General features: G+C 40.1%; 1 protein-coding gene across 1 annotated transcript in view; it reads left to right on the top strand.

The window, feature by feature from the left end:
* The first annotated feature begins 2,642 nt into the window (after nucleotides 1-2,642).
* Bmx (BMX non-receptor tyrosine kinase) overlaps nucleotides 2,643-25,260 on the top strand; it is a 58,785-nt gene continuing 36,167 nt past the window's right edge. Inside the window, exons 1-6 of the mRNA XM_051179210.1 lie at nucleotides 2,643-2,723; nucleotides 11,881-12,027; nucleotides 12,853-12,957; nucleotides 16,071-16,152; nucleotides 20,112-20,231; nucleotides 21,653-21,717. Coding sequence (XP_051035167.1) covers nucleotides 2,721-2,723; nucleotides 11,881-12,027; nucleotides 12,853-12,957; nucleotides 16,071-16,152; nucleotides 20,112-20,231; nucleotides 21,653-21,717 — 522 coding nt within the window. The 5' untranslated portion in view covers nucleotides 2,643-2,720. The remainder of the gene's footprint in view (nucleotides 2,724-11,880; nucleotides 12,028-12,852; nucleotides 12,958-16,070; nucleotides 16,153-20,111; nucleotides 20,232-21,652; nucleotides 21,718-25,260) is intronic.

Raw genomic sequence — 25,260 nt, 5'->3', positions numbered from 1 at the left:
CTTTCCAAGAAGCAAAGAACAGCCCAGAAGAAGGGCCAGGAAGATCATGAGAGCCAGAGGACAGTGGGGAGTACTATGAAACTCTTGTCTTTTGGATGTGACATGGCTGTTGCCATCATGAACTCACAGCAACTGGGCCACCCTGCACATTATGAAAGGTAGAAGAGGGCCTAGTTGGAATGAAAAGAGGCAGCAAGAGTGGGAGAAGGAAGACAGGGAAGTGGGTATGTTTAAATACATTGGATACTTGTGTAAAAATATCAGAAGGTTAAAAATTAAACATGAGTCAAACAAAATTGTTTGATACAGGGTCTCACTATGTAGTCCTGTAGCTCTGGCTGGCCTGGAACTTCTATGTTGACCAGGCTGTCCTTAACCTCACTGAGATGTACCTGCCTGCCTCCTACATGCTGAGCATACCAAACATAGAGGCCAGCCACTAACCTGACAGATATCCTCTCTCTCTCTCTCTCTCTCTCTCTCTCTCTCTCTCCCTTCCTCCCTCCCTCTCCCTCTTCCTCCCCCCTCTCGTCTTCTTTCCATTCTTTCTTCTCCCTCTTTCCCCTCTCCCTGTCCCTTTGTCAACTTCAATTATAGCAGGTTCAGTGCCATAAGTGTAAGAAAGCAAGATTCTTCACGACACAAAGCCAAATCCCATGCTGTGTCCCTTGAGCTGTTGTTTGCTAAAGGCTTGCACAAACAAGCTTCCCAGAAAAATGCCAGGGATCTCACCCATCAAAAGAGATAATAAAGACTATAATTCCAGGATATTAAATCATGCGACTGGAATCAAAAGTTAACAGTTAACTGAAACCTTGGAAAATACAGAGCCAAAGAAAGTTTCAGGACAACTAGCACGGGAAGAGAATTAATAGAAGTAGGAAATAAATTTGTGACATTTTAACTTAGACGGAACCACTCCTCCCTACTGCCTTTGAGTGTTTCAAGCCCCAAGAGGGTGTTGAAATCCAAGAAGATTGTACCCAGGTTTCTCCTCCTCTAAATTATTCTTACTCTAAAATCTATATACCATGCTGCCATATATAAGGCATGGAGCAAATATGAATTGCCATGGGGAAAGAGGTATAGAATTAAATCACTTTACCAGGTTGTTAGGTCTGTGCTGTTTTCTGTCATGTCAACAGCTCCTACCAGAATGATCAGCACATGACAAGCTCTCAAAGAACAGCGGTGATATTAATTCTACCTCTGCCTAAAAGAATGCTTGCTGGAAAGTCAGGAACTTTAGTCTCCATTGCCCAAATAAGGCATAATCATATGACTGTATCATACATGCTCATTAACATATAGACACATTATCATGCCCACCAATTCATTAAATAATAATACAGTATATCCAAGACATATTGAAAAGGTAAGTTTCTTGCACCATACAGCTGAGTCTAAAATATGCCATCAAAGGGGCTGGAGATATGGCTCACTATTGCTCCTCACAGGAGGACCCAGGCTTGATTCCCAGCACCCTCATGTTGACTCTCAACTGTCTGTAGCTCCAGTCCTTCGATATCCACCCTTTTCTGGCCTGTAAGGGTACTGCATGCATGTGCTGCACAGATACACACTTGGGCAAACACGCACACATACACACACAAAAAAAATAATAAGTGATATATTTTTAAATACTGTTAGAGTTATTATACATGACCAGCCATTATGCACCAGAGAAAATAGTGGGATGAAAAAAGCCAAATACCAAGATGTGGTCATTACCAATAAAAACTAGAAATCACACTTTTTCTTTGTGATATTGATGCAGCATACATTAGCAAACACAATCTTAATCCCATTTTTAGAGTAATTTCTTTGTCATAAATTAACTCATTTTCCATGGGCAAAGGCATGTCTGACTGGTAGAATTTCTGCTAATCTTTGAATTCCTGTAGTCTTCTGATAGCAGGCTTGACTACTGCAGTGGAATAGGTATTGTGGGTGCAGGTCCCACCAGCCACTGTTTTCATGTAGGATCCACAGAACCAGGTGCCCACGGCTTGTTTATTTCTTTAGCTAGGTTTGGCATTGAAAGAAACAAATGGACTTGGCCTGCTTGCTGAGAGCAGTTTTTAACTATTTTCAGAAGGAGGCATCATATTGGGTCCCATTTTTACTGACAATTCCAAACTTCTTTCTGGTCTTTAACAAAACATGGTTATGTGCACCTTCGGAGTTGTATTTTTTGTTCTCAGGCCTCCTTTTGTCCTAGCGTTGGGCTGAAATTTTCGTTGCTTATTCTCTGTACCCTTGGCATTACCTAATGATTTCCTGATTCTGGCTCCTGTGAAAGAAGTCAGCGTCAGAAGTCGGGTTTTACCAAGATATTTTCTTGTCCTTTCCAGCACAAAGCTCGAGAAACAAAGGCAGGGTTATCACATGTCCCCAAGAGCTGCCTGGGAAAAGCCAGAGCTGCAGTTATCGGTGTTTGGAGCCTGTCCGAAATATGCTTTTGTCCCCGTGTCCATTGCATTCAATCACATCAACAAGTGTTGGCTAAGTGTTGAGCGTGGTTTCCTGTGGGATTGTGTAAGGCCCTGCAGGACAATAAATGCTTTGGGGGCATTGAGTCGTGTAGCCATTTCTGACCCAACAGTCAGAAAAATGTGAGACAATGCACTGCCGCTGGAGAGAGGACAGCTGAGCCTGAGTTCTCACAGGAGCAGCTTCGCTTCACGGAGGTGGACCCCAGAGGGACAAAGAAGCATACAATGGTGCGTTGAAGTGGCTGGCAGCTATGTAGTGTCCTAGCGTCCAGAAGGATAGGTTCAGGCCCAGGTGTTGTGGGGCTAGAGTTTTTAAATTTTGAAGAGCCAATCACAGTAATAATCATAATCATAATAATCACAAAATTATGAATACAGAGTTGTTGGGCTTCCCCTGGGTCTCGAAAGCCAGTTTGTAATTTGGGAACCAGAGGCTTAGACTACTATTGTTTCTCTATGAATTTTTAGCCGTTCTCAAAATCTCACTCAGAGATTATTGGGTGCCTAGCCTCAACAGCTGGATGTAGCTTTGTGCTGTTTCCTCTACTGATTTTCTCCACACTTTTCTTTGTGTACTGCCGTTGCATGGCTTTTCACACTGTCTTTGTAACTGCTTGAAAAAAGACAGGGTTTTTTTGTTTGTTTGTTTGTTTGTTTTTTATTTATTTTTCTTTAGCTATACCTGCTTTTCTTTATATTTCCCTCGAGCTCTTTAAGCTACAAATGTTTGCTTTTAGGTTCCTGAAGTCTTCCTAAATCAGGCATCAAGAGTGCTTATTGTGGAAATAGAAATGTGGGAGGCAAATTGTCCATTTTGTCCCACAACCATAGAATTTAAAAGTTCTCATTAGCTACCACGATTTCAGTGAACTTTAAAACCGTACAAAGAAATGGTGTCTTACGCCAGTGCACTTTACACTCCAGTGTGCCCATAAATCATCAATGCAGATTGGGTTTTAGGTCTGGGGTAGAAACAGAATCAGCTGTGCCTTTTACATTTGTGACTCACTCTTTGATAATTTTATACACATATGCAAAGTATTTTGATAAGTATTTGTCAGCCTCCACTACCCTCTCTTGGTCCCCTCTCACTCCCCTCTAAAGCCCTTCTGAAAAAGAATCTTTCCTATGTTTGGCCATTTTGTTGGGACCCATTGGGTTCCATTGGGGTTGCTTGCATGAGTGTGCCTGTGTTGGGGGGGGTGGGTATTTACTACAGCTGCTTTCTAAGCAGCTCCAAGAGGTATCAATCTCCTGGATCAATGGATCACACTATGAGTCACTCAAGTATGCATTTGGATAAGTGTTTATGGTAGTACAAATGTACCACCCATAGGGGCTGATTCAACCCTGGATAGGGCCTGCAGCAAACCTAAGGAACTGGTACTTGTTGACTTGAGAATACATAAAGATCTGATGGCGGGGCATAAAAAAAGGAAAATTTATCTTTGAGGAACATGTCGTTGTCTTCAGTCTTTCTGATTTTACACTGCCATTTTCTCGTGACTTCTCAAAATCTTTCAAGGCAGTTATTGTTTTTACTCCTTTTACAGATGGGGAAGCTGAGGTTTAGCAGGATTAGGTAACATGTCAGGTTGCACAGAGACACATCAAGAATTTGAACCGATCTATAAGTGATGTGTTTGCCTATGCCACTGAACTTCTAAACAGTAATAAATGCTAAACCGATGCTAGCTGATAGATTTACCACCTTCAACTTTTCTTCTGATGGAGATTCCCAGAGGGAGTTCTTCTAGGGGGCAGAGGCAAAAATAAGAGGTTGCTCAAAATAAGAAAAGGCAGCTTAGAAATTCTCTAGAAGGCACAGAAGATGAATCTTGTGTGCAAAGCAAATGTGATATCCAACAGAAACAGGACTGGAATTCTCTCTCTCCATGAGAATAAAGTCTCCCTGAGATGCTTTGTTTTCATAAGCTTATCTCAGAGCAGTTAAAGTATGGTTTTCCAAAATGCTGAGGATGTGAGTGTTGACATTACTGATTCTGTAAATCTCGAGCCAAGATCAACTGTAACTCTCTGACCTACACAGTACCCTGTGAAACAGGGACTTAAGTTCCGTGGAGCTGAGAGTCAGCACCATAAACTCTGTTCAGCCACTCCACCTGATTCGGCATTATACTTCTCGATCTTGCGTCAGCTTGAAGTTGGATTGTATGTAGTTGTTTGGCAGAAAGATAAGCAAGACCTTGGACAAATATTTGACTATTAAAGTTGCCACAGGGGTGCTAAGTTTGTCTTTCAAACCCCTGCCTAATATTTATTTGTGGTGCCTGCTTACTCCTCTCTCCCTGCTGCCCATTAAAAACATTTATCACTTTATTGTTTTAGCACCAATCAATCAATTAAAATCTATAGCTAAATGATATGTAAAGGAAGACAAGGAACCAAGTCAAGGGTAAGGAACTGCTGCCTGAGCTCTCCATTGTAAAGAACAAAGCCATAAAAACACCATCTTGAACCATTCAGGAAATACTTTTCCATTAAGAGAGATGTTCTCGGGGCCCATTTAAATGATTCTCATTTTTTGGGTCCCCTCTTCCTCTCCTTCACTACTTGCCATTCACTCCCACTTTTAAGCCTGCATATTTTTACCAGTATTAAAAATGTGGGTTATAATTCATCTATAGATTCTGTGTTTCTGTGGGCGAAAACCAGGACCTTGTACATGATGGACCAGCATTCTTTATCTCCATGCTGTACCCTAGCCCGGAGTTTTACTATTCAATGCTGCTCTGAGGGGTCCTGACGAACAATTATTTCCATCTCATCTTTCTGAGTGTTGCCTAGAAAGGTCCCTTGCACCAATCTCATTAGACCAATATTTATGTCTATTTCTCTCAACAGTGTGCCTTATTAAGGTGCCAGTGGCTTTGATTGAATGAAGATTTCTCTCTCTCTCTCTCTCTCTCTCTCTCTCTCTCTCTCTATCTCTCGTGTGTGTGTGGGGGGTTCTGGGTCTCTCTGTCTCTGTCTCTCTCTGCTCCCACAGTATCTCACTGTGTAGCCTTTGCTGGCCTGGGGTTCAGTATGTAGACCAGGCTGGCCTGGAATTCACAGAGCTCCTCCTGCTTCTACTTCCTGAATACTGGGATTAAGTCATGTGTCACCAAGCTCAGTTATTTCTGAGTATGTCCACTGCCATGATGTGAACATGTCTAAGGCAGGACAGCAGAATCTAGCTCCCTGGCTGTTGGATCACTGGGTTTGAGCTTAGGATGTTATGGCTCAGTGTTTCATTAATAAAAATGATCCTGAGGGCTGCCCTAAGCTTTCACACCCTGTGGCTGCATTTTTTTTGTGTGTCTGTGTTCTCTTCTGTCACTGGTTCCCTTATCAAGAATGTGAACTGTGAAGCTAATAAACAAGTATTCAAATCCCAGGTCCAACACATTAGCAGTGTGACTTGGTGTTCTGTGTAGCTCAGAGGATGATTTACAATAGCTGCATTTTCAGTTTCAAGTGAGTGTGTTTATTAAGAATTTAGCAAACAGAAGTAAAAAGAAAATAAAAGAAATAGTCAGTAGGAAATAGAAGCAAAGCATAGATAGGTAGCAAAATGTGGTTTTATAACATCCAATGGGGCCAAGTGGAATAGTCCAGTTGAGAGAGCAAGCAAAGCTAATAACATCAAACTGGAGACTTACAACATCTAGCAAAGATCAAGTGGAGTTTCTGATTGGGAGTCGTTCTATCAATGAGCTTCTGGCTTCCCATTTCCACTACAGACATGTTTATACCTTGGGATAAACAGTAGTAACCTCTGTTGGAAATGGCTTATCTTTTAGCTATTCTCTAGGGCACACGTTTGGTTTGTTTGTTTAGTTGTTTGTTTTTGTTTGGTATTTTAGAGACAGGGTTTTTCCATGCAGCCCTGGCTGTCCTGGAACTCACTCTGTAGACCAGGCTGGCCTTGAACTCAGATCTGCCTAACTCTGCCTACTGAGTGCTGGGAATAAAGCCCTGTGTCAATCCCTTTGTTGTTTACAGTTTTCCCCTCTTTCTATTACAGAGCCAGGGATCCAGCCTGACCTAGGACAGGGAGTTTAGAGGACACTTAACAAAACATGCTTGAATAGGAGACAGAGGGTATCAACTGACTCCCAGAATCCACTTTTAATAAGCCTAAAGAGCCCTTGACAATTTACCAATATAATGTAAATTACAACTGGGCAATTTGTTTTTCTATTGTAGCTTCATCATCTGTAAGTAGGGACTAAAATTACAATATACTCTACAATGTGACCGTTAAAGAATAGAAATTACACAAACTACCCTGGGACAGGATTAGTTGTGCCAGGACATGCCTAATAGGGTGGAGGCACAATAGCCTACTTCTAAGGAGTGCACAAATGTGTGTCACACCCCATTACCCAGGGTGACTATAACCAATAAATAAACATTTCTGAAATGATAAATTGTGCCTGGTGTAGAGCAAGCCCTTCTTAAATGTTGGCAGGGGCCATTATTACTGAAATGTTTTTGTGTACTCCAGAGCTCATTATCATTGACCTCCATCAGATAATAGCTTTCATGATTTGTATTTTTGCTTTCTTTTGGGGCTTGAGAGATGGTTCTGCAGTTCAAAGTTTATACTGTACTGGTCTTGCAGAGGACCAGAGTTGGGTTTCCAGAATCCACATTGGATGGCTCACAACCATCTGTAACTCTGGCTCCAGGGGGATCCTACGAAGGCACTGCACTTACATGTGTGTATCTGTCTACACACACACACACACACACACACACACACACACACACACACACACACTTTTTAAAATAAAATAATCTTTCATTTTACTTCTTCGGGTGTTTCATTTAAGTGGCTTCATGCAAGAGGGCTGTAATAGATCTCATTTTATGAATCGGGCCAGTAAAACTTAGAAGAGAGGAAGAGCCTGGTCCAGGTGCTACAGCTGGCAAATGACAATCGTACACTCTTTGAACCTTTGGAGTCTACTGCTGCATAACAATCTTACATATCAATTAGTCACGAAACCTATCTCACATATATTTGTTGTCACTCAGGTCATAGAAAAGTGACTTTTATTTCTGGAACCAGTCACTCAGTGTCAGAAACCCTTTGGGTTGAAGGTCAAGCATGCCACCTAGAACTGCCACATTGCACTTACTCCCACAAGATCATTTCCTTGTGAATCTTAAATAACCATGTGATTATGAGCCATACTAATTCAACATGTAGCTTTTATGTATGTAATCGATAACATGATAGTTGCTGGCTTCACTGTATTTATGCTTTCAGCTTTTGGTTTTACCTCCCCTATGTGTATTTTGATATGCTTATGGAAATAGGCAGCATGGACTATTTGGTAAGCAAATTGATGTTTCTGTTCTTTGTGGGTGGTATTATGACAGCCCAGCCAAATCCCACCCACTCCTGTATGGAAATAGATTTCAGTTTAATACTAACTAGGTTTCATGTGACAGCGTACTGTGAAAGGGTCTTCTTTTCCTCTTGCTTTCTCACCTGAACTTCCTTTAAATGATGGTGGGCATAGAAAAAGTTGCAGTCACTGAGTGGGCATTTGAATCAATAAGAGTATCTGAGCCCTCTTTAACTGCTATCCTACTAAGAAGGAGGGTGCCTTGCATTTCTAAAAATTAACCAGGCATCATTTCCTGTAGAAAATGGGGCCACAGGAATTCCTTCAGTTTGGACCTCTGTTTAGTTGTAAAAAAAGAATGAAGCTATGACATTTGCAGAAAAAAAAATGGTGAAACTGGAGATCATCAGGTTGAAGGCAATAAGACACATTCAGAAGACAAGTACCACATTTCTCATACATGCAAAATCTCGATTTAAATCTCTACGTACATGTATGTATAAATGTACACATATGTATGTGTAGGACATGAGATTAGAATGGAGACTATGAGAGAAGAAGAAGAGGTATAAACGGAGGGGGAAACTAAGGAAAGCACTTCAATATGTGTGCTGGAAAGCAAGGAGATAGCATTGGAAGAGGATAGTTGGGAATAAATGTGTGAAATGCCACAATAAAAGTCCTTACTTGAAAAACATATTTATTTTATTTTTATTATGTGAGTGTACATGAGCGCACTGCTCACAAGGCTAGAGGTATTGGATACTCCTGTAGCTAGAGAAGTCCACAGAGGAGAAGGAAGTGGGTAGAGGGAGAAGGGAAGGCCCAACACTGAGCAGAAACCATGCAAGTTTGTTAGAAGAAACTAATCTGCTGATGACAAAACTGGGGCTCATCAAAACCGGGCTCTTCCGGTCTCTAAAAGGACCTGCGAGTCCACCTTAGGGACCATAACCTTGAACATCTGGCTCTCGTGAATTGAATTTCAGAGACACATTACTCCAAAGATTGCCTGGTATCCAAAGATTGCACATGACAGACCCCCATGAACAGAATGTGAACCCATTTTAATGACAGTAAGCATACATGCCTATATATCTGAAAAGAAAAATAATCTAGAGATACATTTGTCTTTTTGTTTGTCCTGCTTGAGTTTTCATGTTTGTAGAAGAAGCATATTCCATGTGATTTTTAAGTGGGAAAAAAAAACAAAGAGCAGGTTGAAATGAAGCGTGTTGAAATTTGACAAGTTATAACTTGGCCGGTGCAGAAGGTTTGTAAACTCTTAGAAATTTATTGTAGAATGTAATTGAAAGCCAGATAACCTCCCTTTCTACTCCTCCTCTTTTTCACTCTAGTGTACAGAGAATTTTGTAATTCTTTTTCTTAATCATCTATATAAAGTTTTCTCCAGCCCCATCTTTAATGTGAAGTGCATGAGAGCTCAATGAACACAACAGTATGTAAATCATTGTGCAGGACTGGGAAAAAACTAACCACTGGGAAAAAACTACATCTTACCCCCAAACATGAAGCCCTGCTTGTTTAAACTCATGTTCTGATCAGATCTGCTGAGTTAGTAGATGGCTTTGAGAAAGACTGTTTTAGTTGCTCATGTATGAGAAAATTGGGCAGAGTTTTTAACGTTTTTAATGTAGACTGTATCTATAATACGAAAGTACCCTGTAATTATGCCTAGTTTTTTTTTGTTACCCTACAAAGGATGTATGGCATAAAACTACCACTTCATAATTCCTATGCAATTCAAGAACATTCTCTTGTTACCGTAGACTTTGGACATAGGAAACAATCTTATTAGGGAAGGAACTTTGAATGGCAACAGAGGTAGAAAGAGGTGTGACACCTCCTTTCTCAGGTCCTGCCTCCCATGCCTCACCCTCACCTCTGCCCTGTCATCCAACCCCAGGCAAAGAAACCAGTGTCCACACTGCTCAAAATGAACTAATCCTACTTTCCTTCCTTTAAAAAAAAAATTGAGCAGGGTGGTGGTGGCTCACACCTTTAATCCCAGCACTAGAGTTCGAAGCCAGCCTGATCTACCAAGTGAATTCTAGGATAACCAGGGCTACATAGTGAGACCCTGTCTCACAAACAAAACAACAACAAAATAAACAAAGCCAAAGAAAGAAAGTAGTTGAAGACAGGGTCTCATTACATTGCCTTGACTCTCTTGAACTCACTATATAGACCAGGCTGCCCCTGAACTCATAGAGATATGCCTGCCTCTGCCTCCCAAGTGCAGGAATTAAAGTGCTAGGATTAAAAGTATATGCAAATATCCCTGGTATTTTTTTCCATTTAAAAATTTTATAACTTGATTTTTTTTTCATATTTTGGTCATAGTCTTTCCCCTCCCCAACTCCTCCCAAATCCTAACTAACTTAACTTCTGTTTTATATGTAAAACATTGTTTGTGTGCATGTGCATGCTTGTGCATGGTGGTAGTCAGAAGACTTATATATGGAATCAATTCTCAATTCTCTTCCTCTACCTTTATGTGAGTTTCAGAACAAAACTCAGATCATCAAGTTTTCATGGCAAATGCTGTTACCCTCCGAATCATCTCATCACCACACCCCATGCTATGTTCACAAAAGAATTATCCCTTTTTTAAAATAAAATCCATAAAAAAAATCAGAGCTTTATGTGTGCAACAATTTCTTCTACTTAATGAACAGGAATTTCTGTAGTCTGCCTATAAGTCAAGGATTGTTTTCACAGTCTCCTGACCTATGGATAGTCACAGTCTTCTGACCTATGGACATAGATTTAAAGAGTTGTTTTTCTAAATTCTCACTTTTAGCGTTGTGTGGTCTATATCAGTAGGACCAACTGGTGGTGATTTACTGAACCCTAGGTTGTGTTTCTTAGTCTCCATTTCTGTCTGCTACCTGCTGTGGCATACTTCTGGGCTAGTAGGAAGGACCTGCTACTGACTGGCTGGGTTTACTTCTGCGCCTGCACCTGGGAACAATGTCTGTGCTGGTGCTTCCTGATCAAGAGTGTTAATAGGATGCAAATATTTTCTCTTTTAATGCATGACCCTGGCATAGTCAGGGAGAATGTGAAGGATGGTGCCTCGGAGCAGTAACTTTTTGCTTACAGCTTGAGGCTTAAAGTTAAGACCTGTACATAGACTTCAGCTCCAAGGAGTCTAAGGTAAGTAAACTTAATTATCTTCAGAGCATCAGAGAAAGATCTTCACTACTGGTCATCTAATTGTAAATAATGGTGCAGACTCCCAAAGCAAAGAACTTGAAGGTTATTTGTGTGGCCCACGGCTTAACATCACTACTTTTCTTATCACAGAGAGGCCTAAAACTGCTGTGCCTGAGAAGAAAGAGAGAATTGATGCACTTCTTTTTCTCTATAAATACCTTAAGTTCTAAATGTTTCCCGTAGTTTGGGAGTGAAAAGTTTTTCCTTTGTAAATGTACTAATTCTGCTGTTCTTTTGAGTCTATTTTGTCAACATTTTTGTTGCCTTTTCACCCATCTTCTTTCTTTGATTTAATCTTGATATTCTTAATCATACCCACATCCTTTCTGTCATGTTCTGGGTGGTGAACTTCCTTACAATGATACCAGTGTTTTGTGGTGATTTGGATAATAAGGTGAAACCACTGGCCACAGGCATGGAGGGAAATTTCAGTTGGTTAGTTACTTAATATATGGTGAGCTTCTTGAAATGCACCTTAATTTTTTTTTTTTTTTACTATTTTCTATTCAGTTCAACAGATGTGTCTAGAATGTTTTGACAGTAGGGATCATTGTGATGAGGTAGTCAGGAGGAGGGTGCAAAGATGGTGATTTGATGTTACGGAGTGAGACATGTGTCAGGGAAGGCATAAAATGCTATAGAAAAGCCATATACTGCCAAACTCAGGACAAAGATGAGGGGTATATGATCTATTCTATAATCCCAAATCAGTCTCATTTTTATAAGTTGGCATCTTTATTCTCCCTAGCTAGATACTGCAATCATTTTACCTCTTACTTTAGGACGACAATATGGATACCAAATCCATTCTAGAAGAACTGCTTCTCAAAAGGTCACAGCAAAAGAAGAAAATGTCACCCAATAATTACAAGGAACGGCTTTTTGTTTTAACCAAATCAAGCCTTTCCTACTACGAATATGACAAAATGGTAAGTAAGGTTTTCCTTCCTTGTTTTGTGCTGTTTATCACTTTCCCCAAGTCTCCACACAGCACTTGATTATAAAGAAAGAATGTCAGGTTTCTTAGCTAAGAGTAAATATCAGCTTGCGTCAATATGCTACACTGCCTCTCTTTAACCAAAGTATGATGACGCAAGAAACATGCTTTAAAGAAATACTTAATTTGCTTTATTAAGAACAAACATAACGTCTTTAAAAAACAGTAGTTCTCAGCTGAAGTAATTTTTGTTTCCTGGGAGACATTGGACAATGACTAGAGATACCTCAGCTGTCACAGCTAGTTCTGAGGGTGGGAGGGTAAGCACTACTGGCATCCAATGGATAGGGACTGGAGATGCTGCTAAAATAACCTACAGTGCACAGGTTCTACTTCACAGCAAAGTTATCCATCCTCAAATGTTAGTGTGGGAGATGAGGACTACTGCCTTAAAATAGCAGTGGAAGTAACAACAGCTCTGTGACATTGAGAACTTGATCATGAGAGAAAAACCAAAACTAAGTGAAGCTGCTTCATACCATTAAACTGATTTTTCTATTAACCACTGGACACGTGGTTTGAAAAAAAATTATACAATTCTCAAATAAGATTATTAACAGTCACTCAGATATTTGCTTTTGGAGAAGCATGTGTGTTCATAATTTAAAAATATGATTGTGACAGTCACGGAGCAACAGAACATGCCTCTCCCTTAGATCCCTTAGTCTCCTCCCAGACATTAACTTGGCTGTACACTTTTCCCTGCTCACCATGACACACCAACATAATATAGCTTCTGGTTTGCTTTTGGATTCAGAAACGAGGAAGCAGAAAAGGATCCATAGAAATTAAGAAAATCAGATGTGTGGAAAAAGTCAACCTCGAGGAGCAGACACCTGTGGAGAGACAGTACCCATTTCAGGTAAAAAAAAAAAAAAAAGGAGGGGGAACGGTTTCTTTAATATGTTCTACTGTTAGCTCATTGTACAAAGGAAAATCGCAATATTGCAAAACAATCCCTTGAGAGGATGATAATGTTTGGAATATTCCCAAGTGGGCGTTGGCAGTTTAATCAGAACCATCCTGGCCAATCTGCTTCCCTCAGAGGGAGAGGAAGCAAGATGAGTAAGCAACTGTGGTCTGACCTGCTTCAGCTCTACCCACCTCTTTTATGGACCTCTATGGGGTGTCTCTCTCTTGAGTAACAGCAAGTAGGAAGCTATGCAGGATTAAGTACCAACCCCACCCTGACTTGTGAGTGTTAAGATGGAGGTTGATACAATACATTTCTTGTGCTCTGCTCCTCACTGCAAGATGTCAAGAAAAGGTTCTGTTGGAGGTGACAAATAGACCTTAACTAACCAAGTTGGAGGAGGCAGCAGAACTAAACAGCAAGTGTGGAGGCACTGTAGGCTGAAATAAGGGGATGAAAGAGACTACTACAGAGAAACAGGTGGCGCTGCACTTGTAATTTGCACCAAAGAATGTTTCCCTCCCTTTCTCCCTCCCTCCTTCCCTCCCTCTTTCCCTCCTCCCTTCCTCTCTTCCTTCTCTCCCTCCCTCTTTCTTCCTTCCTCCCTCCCTTCCTTCCTGTCTTTGTGAGATCTTTATTTTTATTTTATATGTATGAGCATTTTGCCAGCATGTAGAGCATGTTGGGTCTCCTTGGAACTAGAGTTAGAGACAGTTGTTAGCTCCCACATGGCTGCTGGGGATTGAACCCAGGTCCTCTGGAAGAGCAGTCAGTGCACTCAACCTCTTAGCTATTTCAACAGCCCCAAGAATTCTTTCTTTTTTAACACTTATTTATTTAGTGTGGAGGGTCCCACATTAAATAAATAAAAAAATATACGTGTGTGTGTGTGTGTGTGTGTGTGTGTGTGTGTGTGTGTGTGTACTCCCACATGCAACAGCATGAATGTGGAATAAGAAGACAACTTGTTGGACTCAATTTTTTCCTTCCACCATGTGGGTTCAGGGGATTGAAATCAGGTCATCAGGTTTGTGGCAAGTAGAAGTAGCCTTACTTTTCAGCCATCCCTCTGGCCCATTTCTATGCTACAAAGAATGTGTTTGTGAAGGGGCTTAAGCTGAATTATACCCACCACAAATTTATCAGCCAGTTGGGGAAAATGAAGGGAGAGGGTGCTCATGGAGGTGACCTCAAACATAGTAGGAACATGGAGGCTACCCAAAGCCACAAAAGTTTTGGGGCCCTACAGAATTCCTAGCCCACCACTTCCGTTTGTATAGCCATAAAGATGTATCACAACTTATCCCTGAGTATACTTGTTCATTTGCTAGAAAAAATCATATTCATATATATCATATGTAAATAAAAGTAAAAATATTAAAAGTAGTATGACTCAGCTTCTAGAAGATTTTTCATGAGTGGTATGTGTTCTTCTCTAGTTGTAAAATAAGCCCGATGTATGCTTGTGGTTGCAAGAGGAGGACATGGGGTGTCCTGAGTGTGGAGGCAGGAGGATACCTGGTACTCTGCTCTATCACTGTTATGATAAAGCTTGAGGGGGACCTTTCCTGGATTCCGTGTTGGCTGAGGTTAACCAGGGTGGAGGGACAAACATGCCAGGTAGACAGTGCTTAAGTGAGAAGTTTTATTAGCAAGGGGAGGGAAGAAGAAGGAAAGAGAAAAGAGTTAAAGAGACACAGAAACACAAGAGAGGACAGAAGAGAAGAGGGAGACAGGAAAAGCCCTGTTTGCCCCAGGGGAACTTCAGGGAAGAGAGGAGGGGGCAAAGGGAGGGAAAAGGAGCATGTAAAGAGAGCAAAAGTGAGCAGGGGTCTTTCTTTTAAAGGGGCCCTTTGCAGCTGCGTGTAGACTAGTACTCATGGAACCCTGGGCTGACCAAAGTACTGCCTGAGTGCATTCTGGCAGGTGACAGGAGCAGGCCAACATAATGCCTGAATCATTACCATCACTCTCCACCTTATTCCAGGATCTCCTACTGATCCTGGAGTCCCAATACTTGTCTTCTGTGTGACCTCCAGAGCAGTGGGCTTACAGGTTTACATGGGAGCACACCCTGCTTTTCTTATCCCCTGAACCATCCCTCCAGCACCATAAACAAGCGTTGTCATAAGGGATAAGAAACACATAGTGTAGAGTGTCTGAGATGCTACATGATGTGACAGACTGACCTAACAAGGAGACACAGTTTTCCTGAATATAAACACAAACCGTAAACTGAGCAGAATGTGAGAGAACTACCCAACATGGTTTAGCAAAAGGAAAGCTATCCTATTCTGGATAGCTCCACCTCAGAGCCTGGCATTCGTATACCCAAAGAGTCTGGAATGTTATGATAGAAACTTCATCTCAGTCCCCCTCCTTCGTCTCTCTCTCCCCACAAACCCCTGCCTCATCTCAGAAAGCCCATCAAATATGCTCCTCCTCCAGAGTTGCTCAAGACCACTGCCACAGGGTATTTAAACTGCCCCCCCCAAACAGACACGATTTTTTTCGGTCTCCTCTTGGGGGGGAGGGGCATCAGAAAATCACCTGGCAGCGTTTACCCATTAAACGTGGGCTTTTAATAATTTGGTTTGATTTGGTCCGATGTGAATTGCTGTGTTGGCAGTGAGGCTTATCGCGGTGCCGAAAATTTTCATATTCCATCCCTGGAAATATTTCTTAAGGAAGATAAAGATTTTCTAATTGTGAGAAGAATTGCCTACTGGTTAGAAATATGAAACACAAAACTTCTATGAAATATGTAACTTACCAAATTATAATACTTCCTGGCCCAGGGCACCCCAAGTGAAGCTTTAATGTCCACCACTGCTCCATGCTTCATTGCTGTGATGTTTTTTCCCAAGTGCTCATGTGTCTGACACAAAGCATATTGAGATATGGAAGCCTTAAAAACCTGTAGTTGTTTACACATAATTCAAAGCTAGTATATGTTATAGAAAAAAAACGTTTATTTCTGGTAACATAAAAATTTACAGTACACCAGACTGAACCATGAAACACTTGTATCAAAACTCATTGCTTTTTTTTTTCCTTTCCAGATTGTGTATAAAGATGGGCTTCTCTATGTCTATGCATCAAACGAGGAGAGCCGAATTCGGTGGCTGAAAGCACTGCAAAAAGGTAACAGAATGCCTTAGGCTTGAGTTGTTTTCCTACCAAGCTCAGGCAATGGGCTGTATTCATGCTTGCTTTTGCATTCTCAGTGTTACCGACAGGAAGCCTGGGGATCACCTTCACTTTCACAACTAGCACAGAGCTGGCTATTGTGTCTTCCCTGCAGGAGGTGAGGGATGTGGGGGGGTCAGACCAGCTGTACTTCCTGCTGCGCCTCAAGTCCTGTGGGGACTATATTTCCAATTCTCATAGACAGTGATAATAGTACTGAGCACTCACCACTTGCCAGCTACTCTATCAAGCACATGTTGCATCTTGTTGCATAATCCCCTTGACAACTATGGACAGGGGTATTATTAGTCTTCATTTTCCCCACAAGTTTAAAAGAAAATAGATAAATGCCACAAACCTTGTTAATAGGAGTCTCCCAATTTAATTACCTGAACCCAACTTTGAAAATCACACCGTTACAAGCTAAGTCACTATATTTTTGCCCCAAACTGAGGATTTAATAAAGATTTTATTCATGATATTTCAGCTGCTATGGTAACAAGGGAGAGAATTGTTGTTATTAACGCCATGATATTTCCCTCCGAAATCTTTTTGTTTTCAAAAGGGTCATTTTGTAAGAATAGCATTTAACTCAAATCAGTGACTACTGGTGCAGCTTCAGGTTTTAACAACCTAGCCAGAGAAAGATGTTATTTTCATGTTTATATTTTATATTATGGCACTATCTCAGTATACCTCAGACTGCACACATCCACCCCACATCAATGCACATACATCCTTTCCCACACATAGTTCTTCATTTTTCCTTTATGCAAAAGGACTGAGCAATCCATTTTGTGGAGTAGTGAACTGGTCATTAGAGAGAGAAGTGCCCCTCATTATCTACAATCATCTCAATGAAGTGAGGCAGATACCTCTGCCAGAGCCAGGTAAATCTGGTTAGCATGTCATCTATCTTATGTAACACATCTGGCCCTTTACTGGCCTGTAAAATGAGGGGCATGTTTCTTTTCTCCTAAAGCAGTTACATGCATGAATGACTCTAAAATGTATTAAAATATCCTCTTACACATAAGGCATGTAGTTATAATGGGGCTTCCAGGAGGAGCCCTAAGGTTTTGCTTCCCAGCCAGCCATCTTTGGGGGAACCCCCTAGGGCTCGCTTGTCATATAGATACTCCTTATATTTAGCTCTTGGTTAGCCCCTGTGTCTCCATTTGTGGGTCTTTCTAGAACTATACGTGTTGTCCAGGCCTTGGGGTAACTATGTGATGATTTATGGATGGAACAAAGAGACAAGCAACAACATATCTCTTGATCCCTCATGAAACTGTAGTGTCTCTTTCCTAGTACTGATATATGCGCAGCAGAAAGTGTGCGCCTGTTAGCAGTGGTTTATACTGGAGGAGAAAAGACATCAAACAATCAGTGGAACAAATCTATTTGTGCTTTCTCTCCCACAGGAATGGGAGGCAGGCAGTTTTAGGATTGGGCAGCCATTCAAGGATGTCAGAGACCCAAGTTCCCCCTAGCTTTCTGTTTTACCATTATTACAGGCTACTGGAAGGTTCTAAACTGTCTTAGAACCCCCCCCCCCCACACACACACACACCTTGCTGAAAACTTTTGTTCATGCTACATTTCTCAGAACTGTGTTAGTGTTTCACAGTCTCTGTGCTGAAGAATAGACAAGGTGGGTGAGACTGTCATCATGTTGGCAAAAACTAATATGCCATGGGAAGACAAAGGTTCCCCTTACAATATTTCCCCTTACAAACTCTCACCAATTTAAACTATATCAGTCTATTTAACTCTGAAAGAGTCATGATAGCAAGAACAGCCAACCTGCAGGGGTAGTATGTAGACAAACTAATGAATGTGAGGAAAAATATATAGTCACATACACTTTTTAGTGTCATCATTAAGTATCGGGATTGTTGCAATGTGGACTTTGGGACTCAGCAAACATTGGCAATCTTGACACTTTAAAGAGGAAGCACTTAGCAAGAAAGTATGCAATATGCCTGGGGAATATTTTAGCCTAAACTCAAGTTAACATTTTGTAACCTTAATTCTTAATCTCTTAATGCTTAATTCTTAATGATCACTAGTATAGTTTTTCCTTGGTGCTGGCATTTTCAGCTAAAGTGAAATAAGTTGTACTAAATGAATGTCGTTACTAAAACTTACTTTTCACTGAATTATATGAGGCCAAAGATTTATATATAGTATCCTATCACCCCTCAGTGACCAAGTACAATACTAATTATTACTCTTTAAGTGGGGTTAATAAAGCAGGACAAGGACGCTCTGGATTCCCAGTTAGGAATTTTCTAGATGAACATAAAATCCAGAAGGAAGAGTTGAAGTGGCACTCAGAACCATCCCTCCTTTCTTGAGCTCTTCTCTACTAAACCCTTGGATGTGTCTCTGCTGTATTGAAAAATATGCTAATTTCTTATAGATACAGTACTATATTCCAAAATTATAATTTAATTTGTTTTGATTGACATTTCTTTATTCTCACGGTTCATTTTTCCTGTGCTAGCGATGGAACCCAGGATCTGGTGCATGTTAGGCAGGAACTCTACCACCAAGTTTCACCCTTAGCTCCGCTTTTCTAATGCACACTGTCACACTGTAGTTGGTGGGTATTTTTCTTTTAATTCTTTGGCTCTTTGGGGGCTTACCACTCAGCTCCCAAGTGAATCACATGGAGTCTTAGTGTAACTTATGAATGCCCAGGTCCAAATGATATGACAGACTTTGAAGATCCCCCATAGAAGGTCCACCCTCCCTGGGGAGCAGAAATGTGATGGGATAGGGGTTGGTGGGGGGAGCAGGGGAGGATGGGAAGGTACAGGAACTGGGATTGACATGAAAAACAACCTTGTTTCAAATTTAAATAAAAAAAATATTTAAAAAAATAATAACCCCTAGCTAGATGTGGTGGCAGAGTCCTATATTCCCAGCATTTTGGGAGAGTCAAGAGTTCAATGTCATCTTTGGCTACATGGTGAGGCAAGACTAGATGGTGTATACACAAGAACTTGTCTAAAAAGAAAAAGATAGCTTCCCACCCCCTCCAAATTATTTATTCCTTAGAGGAAGGATGTCAAAATCATGAAAGACAAAGGAAAGATAAGAAACTATTACAGGTCTAAGACAACTAAACAACTAAATTTCATACGTAATACTGGATCAGAAAGAATAAAACATTTAAAGAACATTGGAAATTGGAAAAAAATAAAATATGAATATATATTCAATTTTCTGAATTCTAGATTTACCTTTATAGTTAGGTAAGAAAATAAATAACCTTGGTAATAGAAACTGTGTGGGGAAGTATTTATGGGTGATATAATTCAAGCCCTATATCTACCATTCACTCTAAATTATTATGTGAATGATAATGACAAATTTTTAGAACAATAATGATGTATAAAATGAAGAGAAAGAAGCAGCAAAAAATATAGTTAACATTGGCAGATCTAAGGAAAGAGTGGAAGGAGGACATATTGCACGATTCTTTGAAAAATTTCCAAACAGTACAATCTGTCAGAAGTTCTTTTTCCTAAGATGTAGTCCTATACACAGCCTACTTATGCCACCAAAGAACATCAGGTATTGGAACCCATTCAGGACCTTTACAAACCTATTTATAAAATCTTAATGGCAAGCTAGCCAGTGTAGGCATTTCCCCTAACTTTTTCATATCAGAATGATACATTATTGTGCTGGGATTAGACTGTGGATCATGCTGTGCTTTCTGTTTATTCTTTGGGTTTATTAACTTCTTAATGAAAGCCAACTACTGTGGTAAACACTGGGTCTTACCTCAGTTGCTGATAAGTGAGATTGTCATTTATTGAGATTATGGTATTTACTTACTGCATTGCTTCTCCTGGGCTAATGTCTGCTTATATCTTGTGTCCTCCCTACCTGCCCTTCAGAGATACGAGGCAATCCCCACCTGCTGATCAAGTACCACAATGGCTTCTTCGTGGATGGGAAGTTCCTATGCTGCCAGCAGGGCTGCAAAGCAGCCCCAGGATGCACTCTCTGGGAAGCATGTATGTGTGACTCCCTATTGTGCTGGACCTCTTGTGGGTGGGGCCCCAGTAGGTCAAACCTTGCCAGTGCTAGATCGGTTTTCCAGAAATAAAATATACCATATCGATTGACATCATAGTAATATAGCTTTGTGGGTGCTATGCTGGAAATGAGTTATAATTTTAGTGTCAGTTGAATCATACTCCCTCAATATTAATATATGCCTTTTTCATTTCATGAAAAATGTTTTTAAAATTGAAACCATAACAAGCAACCAGTCAGAAAAAAGACATGAATATGAATGGGCATGGAGGTAGGGAGAATCTAGAAGGAGTTGGGGAATGGGAAAGAATATGATCAAAATATACTTTATGAAAACAGTTCAATAAAAATGAAAAACATGGACCAAGTAATGACCCATTAATACCTCTCATAATTCTTCTAGTTTAAAGCAAACTCCTTAGAAGTAAAATGTAGTAAGCAATTCACCATGGACCAAACAGCTAGTTTTCCCACTTAGTAATAAAATGAGGGACTGAAGAGATAGACGACTCAGTGGTTAAGGGCAGCAGCTGCTCTTCCAGAGAGGGCCTGGGTTTGATTCCCAGCACCTATGTAATGCTTCACAACAGTCTGAAACTTCAGTCCCAGCAGCTCTGGTACCTTCTTCTGGCCTCCTTCTACATTGCCTGCATGTGGAACACAGACACATCCAAGCAAAACACTCATATATAAAGTAAACATAAAAGAAAAGAAAGCCTTGTTGTATGTTTTTGTTTTGTTTTTAATCAAAGACAGGCATGTAGGCAGATAGTTGTAATTCTGGTACTCAAGGGGCTGAGGCAAGAAGATTATAGTTTGAGACTGACCTGAGCTACATAGCAAGCTTAAGACTAAGCCTCTTCCTGTGACCCCATCTCAAGCATTCACAGGAACACACACACATATGAGAGAGGGGGGAGGGAGAGAGAGAGAATGAGAGAAAGAGAGAGAGAGAGAAAGTTCAGTTCTTTCTTCTCATAAATAACAAAAATATGAAGCAACCCTGCTTTTCAAATATATAGCAAAAGATACATTTTCAATAATAGTTTCAATTATCACATATGACAACATGATGATGGCTATCATTACAAGATTTATTTTAAAGTTATTGGCCATTCTGTATGGGTGTGCTGATTTCTTAATAGCTTGTGAAAATGAAGTATAAATTGCTTATAAGATTTAGAGGAACTTGAACTTTCAATCCAGTCATTGTAATGCATCAGTTGTTGGTGTTCAAAGAAGGCTATTTGAGTTGAGCATTACATGAGAAAGCTCCAGAATTGCTTCAAATGTTGAATTCAAGTTCAGTTGCTCTGGTGTTCATGTGAACTGGTTCATTGTTTTGATTCCCAGTATTGAGTGGGTGTTTTACTTTGTTTTGTTTGCTCTTACTTTTCAGATGCTGATCTGCACATTGCAATTAATGAGGAGAAACACAGAGCCCCCACTTTCCCAGAGAGAGTGGTAAGTCCATTTTTCAATTATTTTTTTAAGTTAACATACCAAGTCTGGAATATGTGTACACAAGTGTCATTCTATTTTATTTTGTTTGCTCTAATTTGTCCTCTCTCTTCTTCTCCACTGGTTCCTTTTCACATTCTGCATGTATGTCCCACATATTCCACTACCCTCTCCTTTTCCCCTAAAGTTCTCTTCCTCCCTCCTTATTATCCTTGTTTTAGTTTTATGACCCACACATACATACATACATACATATACACACAAACACACATGCACATATAATTCTAAATTTACGTTCTGCATATGAAAAAGGATGGTCTTTCTGGATCTGGCTTGTTTGACTTAACATGATCATTTCCAATTCCCATCTACTTCTCTTCCAAATGCCATGCTTCTGTTTTTCTTTATAGCTAAATAAAATTCCATTGTGTATATGGATCACATTTTTATCTATTCATCTGTTGGAGGAAACCTATGCTTGTTCTACTTCCTAGCTATTGTGAATAGTGTAACAATAAATGAAAAACATACATGGGTGTGTGTTACCAATCTAGTTGGTGGAGTGGAACCTGTGAAGTTGGGGCCTTAAAATGAGGCAGACTAATGTCTCATGCAATTTATGTTCTGACAGTTAAACAGGTCAAAGGTAACATGAGTTTAAGCTGTATACAGTCACAAGGACAACGCATGCTTGGAAACGTCTTTGAATAAGAAAAGTAAAATGTTGAGTAATCTGAAATAAGCACACTCCTATTTTGCATACCTGGGAGGGGCACGAAAGCACATTCCAAGAACCCATGTTATAGGAAACAGGTTACACGACTCCTGCTTCGTTTCCTTGGAGTTATCTCACACGCTCTCAGAAATCTTTTCACACAGCTTCATTCATGGCTCATGCTCCAACAGGTGTGCAATTATCTCTGTACTAAGTCAATAGTCTGAAAAGTGTTTTGCAAACATGATATAATAAACAAACCCACAGTTGTCAGATTCAAGACTAAAAAATGTGGCATTCATACAAACTTCTCAGCAGAGAGAGAAAAAACTATGAGCTATCACTCACATCCCTGGTTAGTATTAAATAATTTATTCAAACATAGAACCATATGAACACTTTATTATTTATTAACTACTGTCTTTTCTTAACCAGCAAACCTATAAGCAGCCACCAAAATTGCATTCATCTGAAACAAATCTTTATGACAGCATCATTCGTAACAGATGATGTTTCTTTTCTTACAAACATGGACAAAACTACTTTGTGAAAACATCCTGGTGACGGAATGGGAGTCTATGGAACACATCATTTAAAAACCACAATTCATTCCCTCTGGTATTCTCTCCAACCATTTAATGCAACCTCTCTGCTTCTAGATAAATTCTTTGACAGACTCCATAGTTTTCCAGTCACTGTCATATGACTAAAGTCTCCCCAATTACTGGTCATTAGAACAGCCTCCAAAGAAAACTGGGCATAGTGGTCCATGCCTTTAATCCTAGTACTCAAGAGGCAGAAGCAAGGGATCTCTGTGAGTTCGAGGCAAGCTTGGTCTATATACTGAGTTCCAGGATAGCCTGAAGTACATAGTGAGACCCTGACTCAAAATAAAATAGAAAAAAAAAAAAAAAAAACAAGACAAAAAACAGCCTCCAGAATATGTCTCCATCTGTTGTTATAGCTACCTTATTCTAAGTTACACCTCTTCCCTTTACCTCACTCTGGTCTTTATAAACTGGCAGCCTGCTTTGGAGCAGGGATCATGGAACCACTGGGACTTCTGACCCTTTCAAGGGTGAGGCAAGTAATAAGAATATAATAGAAAAGAGATATGCTTACATAACTGTACACTGTCCTATTATGATTTGATAGTTATGGCAGCTGCACAAATTTCCCAAATGTCAATTTTCTGCTGAGGGGGCGGATAGAAATGGATCTTTATGATAGGAAAAAAATGTCTGGATACTCAGCCTTTACATTTGCCAATCCCCAAGCCTTACATTGGGTTACTCCACCCATTTTAGACAGAGTCCCTTCAAGATTGTTTCTAGGCAAAATTTCCCCCAGGGATGGAACCTTTCAATAGGAAAACAAACAAAATTTTGACATCTTTGCGTCATTAAAATATATGCAACTTGCCCCTTTCACTCTTCTGTTGATAGCCATAGCCAGTCAAGTGGCAGCCTCTTCACATGCTAGGAGATGTTTCAAGTGGCCTCCAGATGCCCTAGAACCTCATCTTAAATGGGCCTCTAAGGTCTATGGTGTGTTTTAAGTTCTGATTACTTTTCTCCTTCTGAGAAAAACCTATACCATTTTCCTGAACCAAGACAACTGACAAAAATAACCCACATTTTTTAAAACATCATTCGGTAGCATTCCTAAATCTCATGTTGATACAGAACTTCAAAATGTGACATTATTTGCAAACAAGATATTTACAGACATAATTTGTAATTAAAGGTCAGGATGAGAACATGCAGGGCAAGAGTGTGTCATGAGGCTAAAGACTGGTGCTTTTGTAAAATCAGGACACAAGAAGACAGATAGATGCATGAGATGGCAATGTGAAGGCCTACATATTGGAGTTATAACACCATAATCCAAGGAACATTCATTACCCACCAAAAGCCAGGGCAGCAAAAACTTGCCTTTCCTAGAACCTTTGGAGAGAATACAGCCAGGGTGGACTTTGAATTGGTACTTTATACCTCTAGGACCATAAAAGAAGAATTTCCATAATCTTAGCCTACCAAACATGTGACGATATGTTATAGTAGTCCTAGGAAATAGGTAGGACTGCTGGAGCTTTTACTTTGTATTAGAAACATTTCTGTTTGTGCTTACTGAGGGCCTGCTGCTTGAAACTCACAAATCTTGGGCTGAAGCGGTAGCTTAGTAGTAAAGCACTTGTTGCACATGCACCAGGTCCTGTGTTCAACTCTAGCATTCAAAGAAACTGTGATCCTAGCAACAATGTCTAGAATGGACAAAGTTACAAAGACAGAGATGTACAGGTAATATTGCCTGTGATCAGCACAGAAATAGAAATTGACTACAAAAGAAAAGGAGAAATTTTATGAGTGATGGTAATATGTTAAGGGTAGATTGTAATGATAGGCATAGAATTGGATACATTTACTAAGTCACTAAATTCTATACTTAAAAAGCATAATTTCCACTGAAGTTTATTTCAAACAAATATGAGCACAGAGGGCAAATTAGGAGCTAGAAACCAACAAATCTTATCTCTTAAAATGGATTTTTGTGGGGGGGGAATGTGTGAAAAATCAGCAGACAACTCAATAGCCCAAGGGTGCCAAGTCCTTTTATAAAAATATTTTATTCATTATTTAAGAATTTATTGACTTAAAATTGGATAATGGCAAGATATGAGAGGTAGTGGGTACACAGTGTGTGCTTGGATGGGAGGAAAAAAGCTCCAGTGATCCATAGGAGATTGTTCTTAAATGGAATCCATCTAATCTGAAACAGTCATAAAAAGCAAGATGAAGAAAAAAAAAAGAATTCCATACACATGTGCAACA

This window comes from Phodopus roborovskii, unplaced genomic scaffold (assembly GCF_943737965.1).
Source record: "Phodopus roborovskii unplaced genomic scaffold, PHOROB, whole genome shotgun sequence".
In the NCBI taxonomy this organism is placed as follows: Eukaryota; Metazoa; Chordata; class Mammalia; order Rodentia; family Cricetidae; genus Phodopus; species Phodopus roborovskii.
This window is presented reverse-complemented; position numbering and strand designations above follow the sequence as displayed.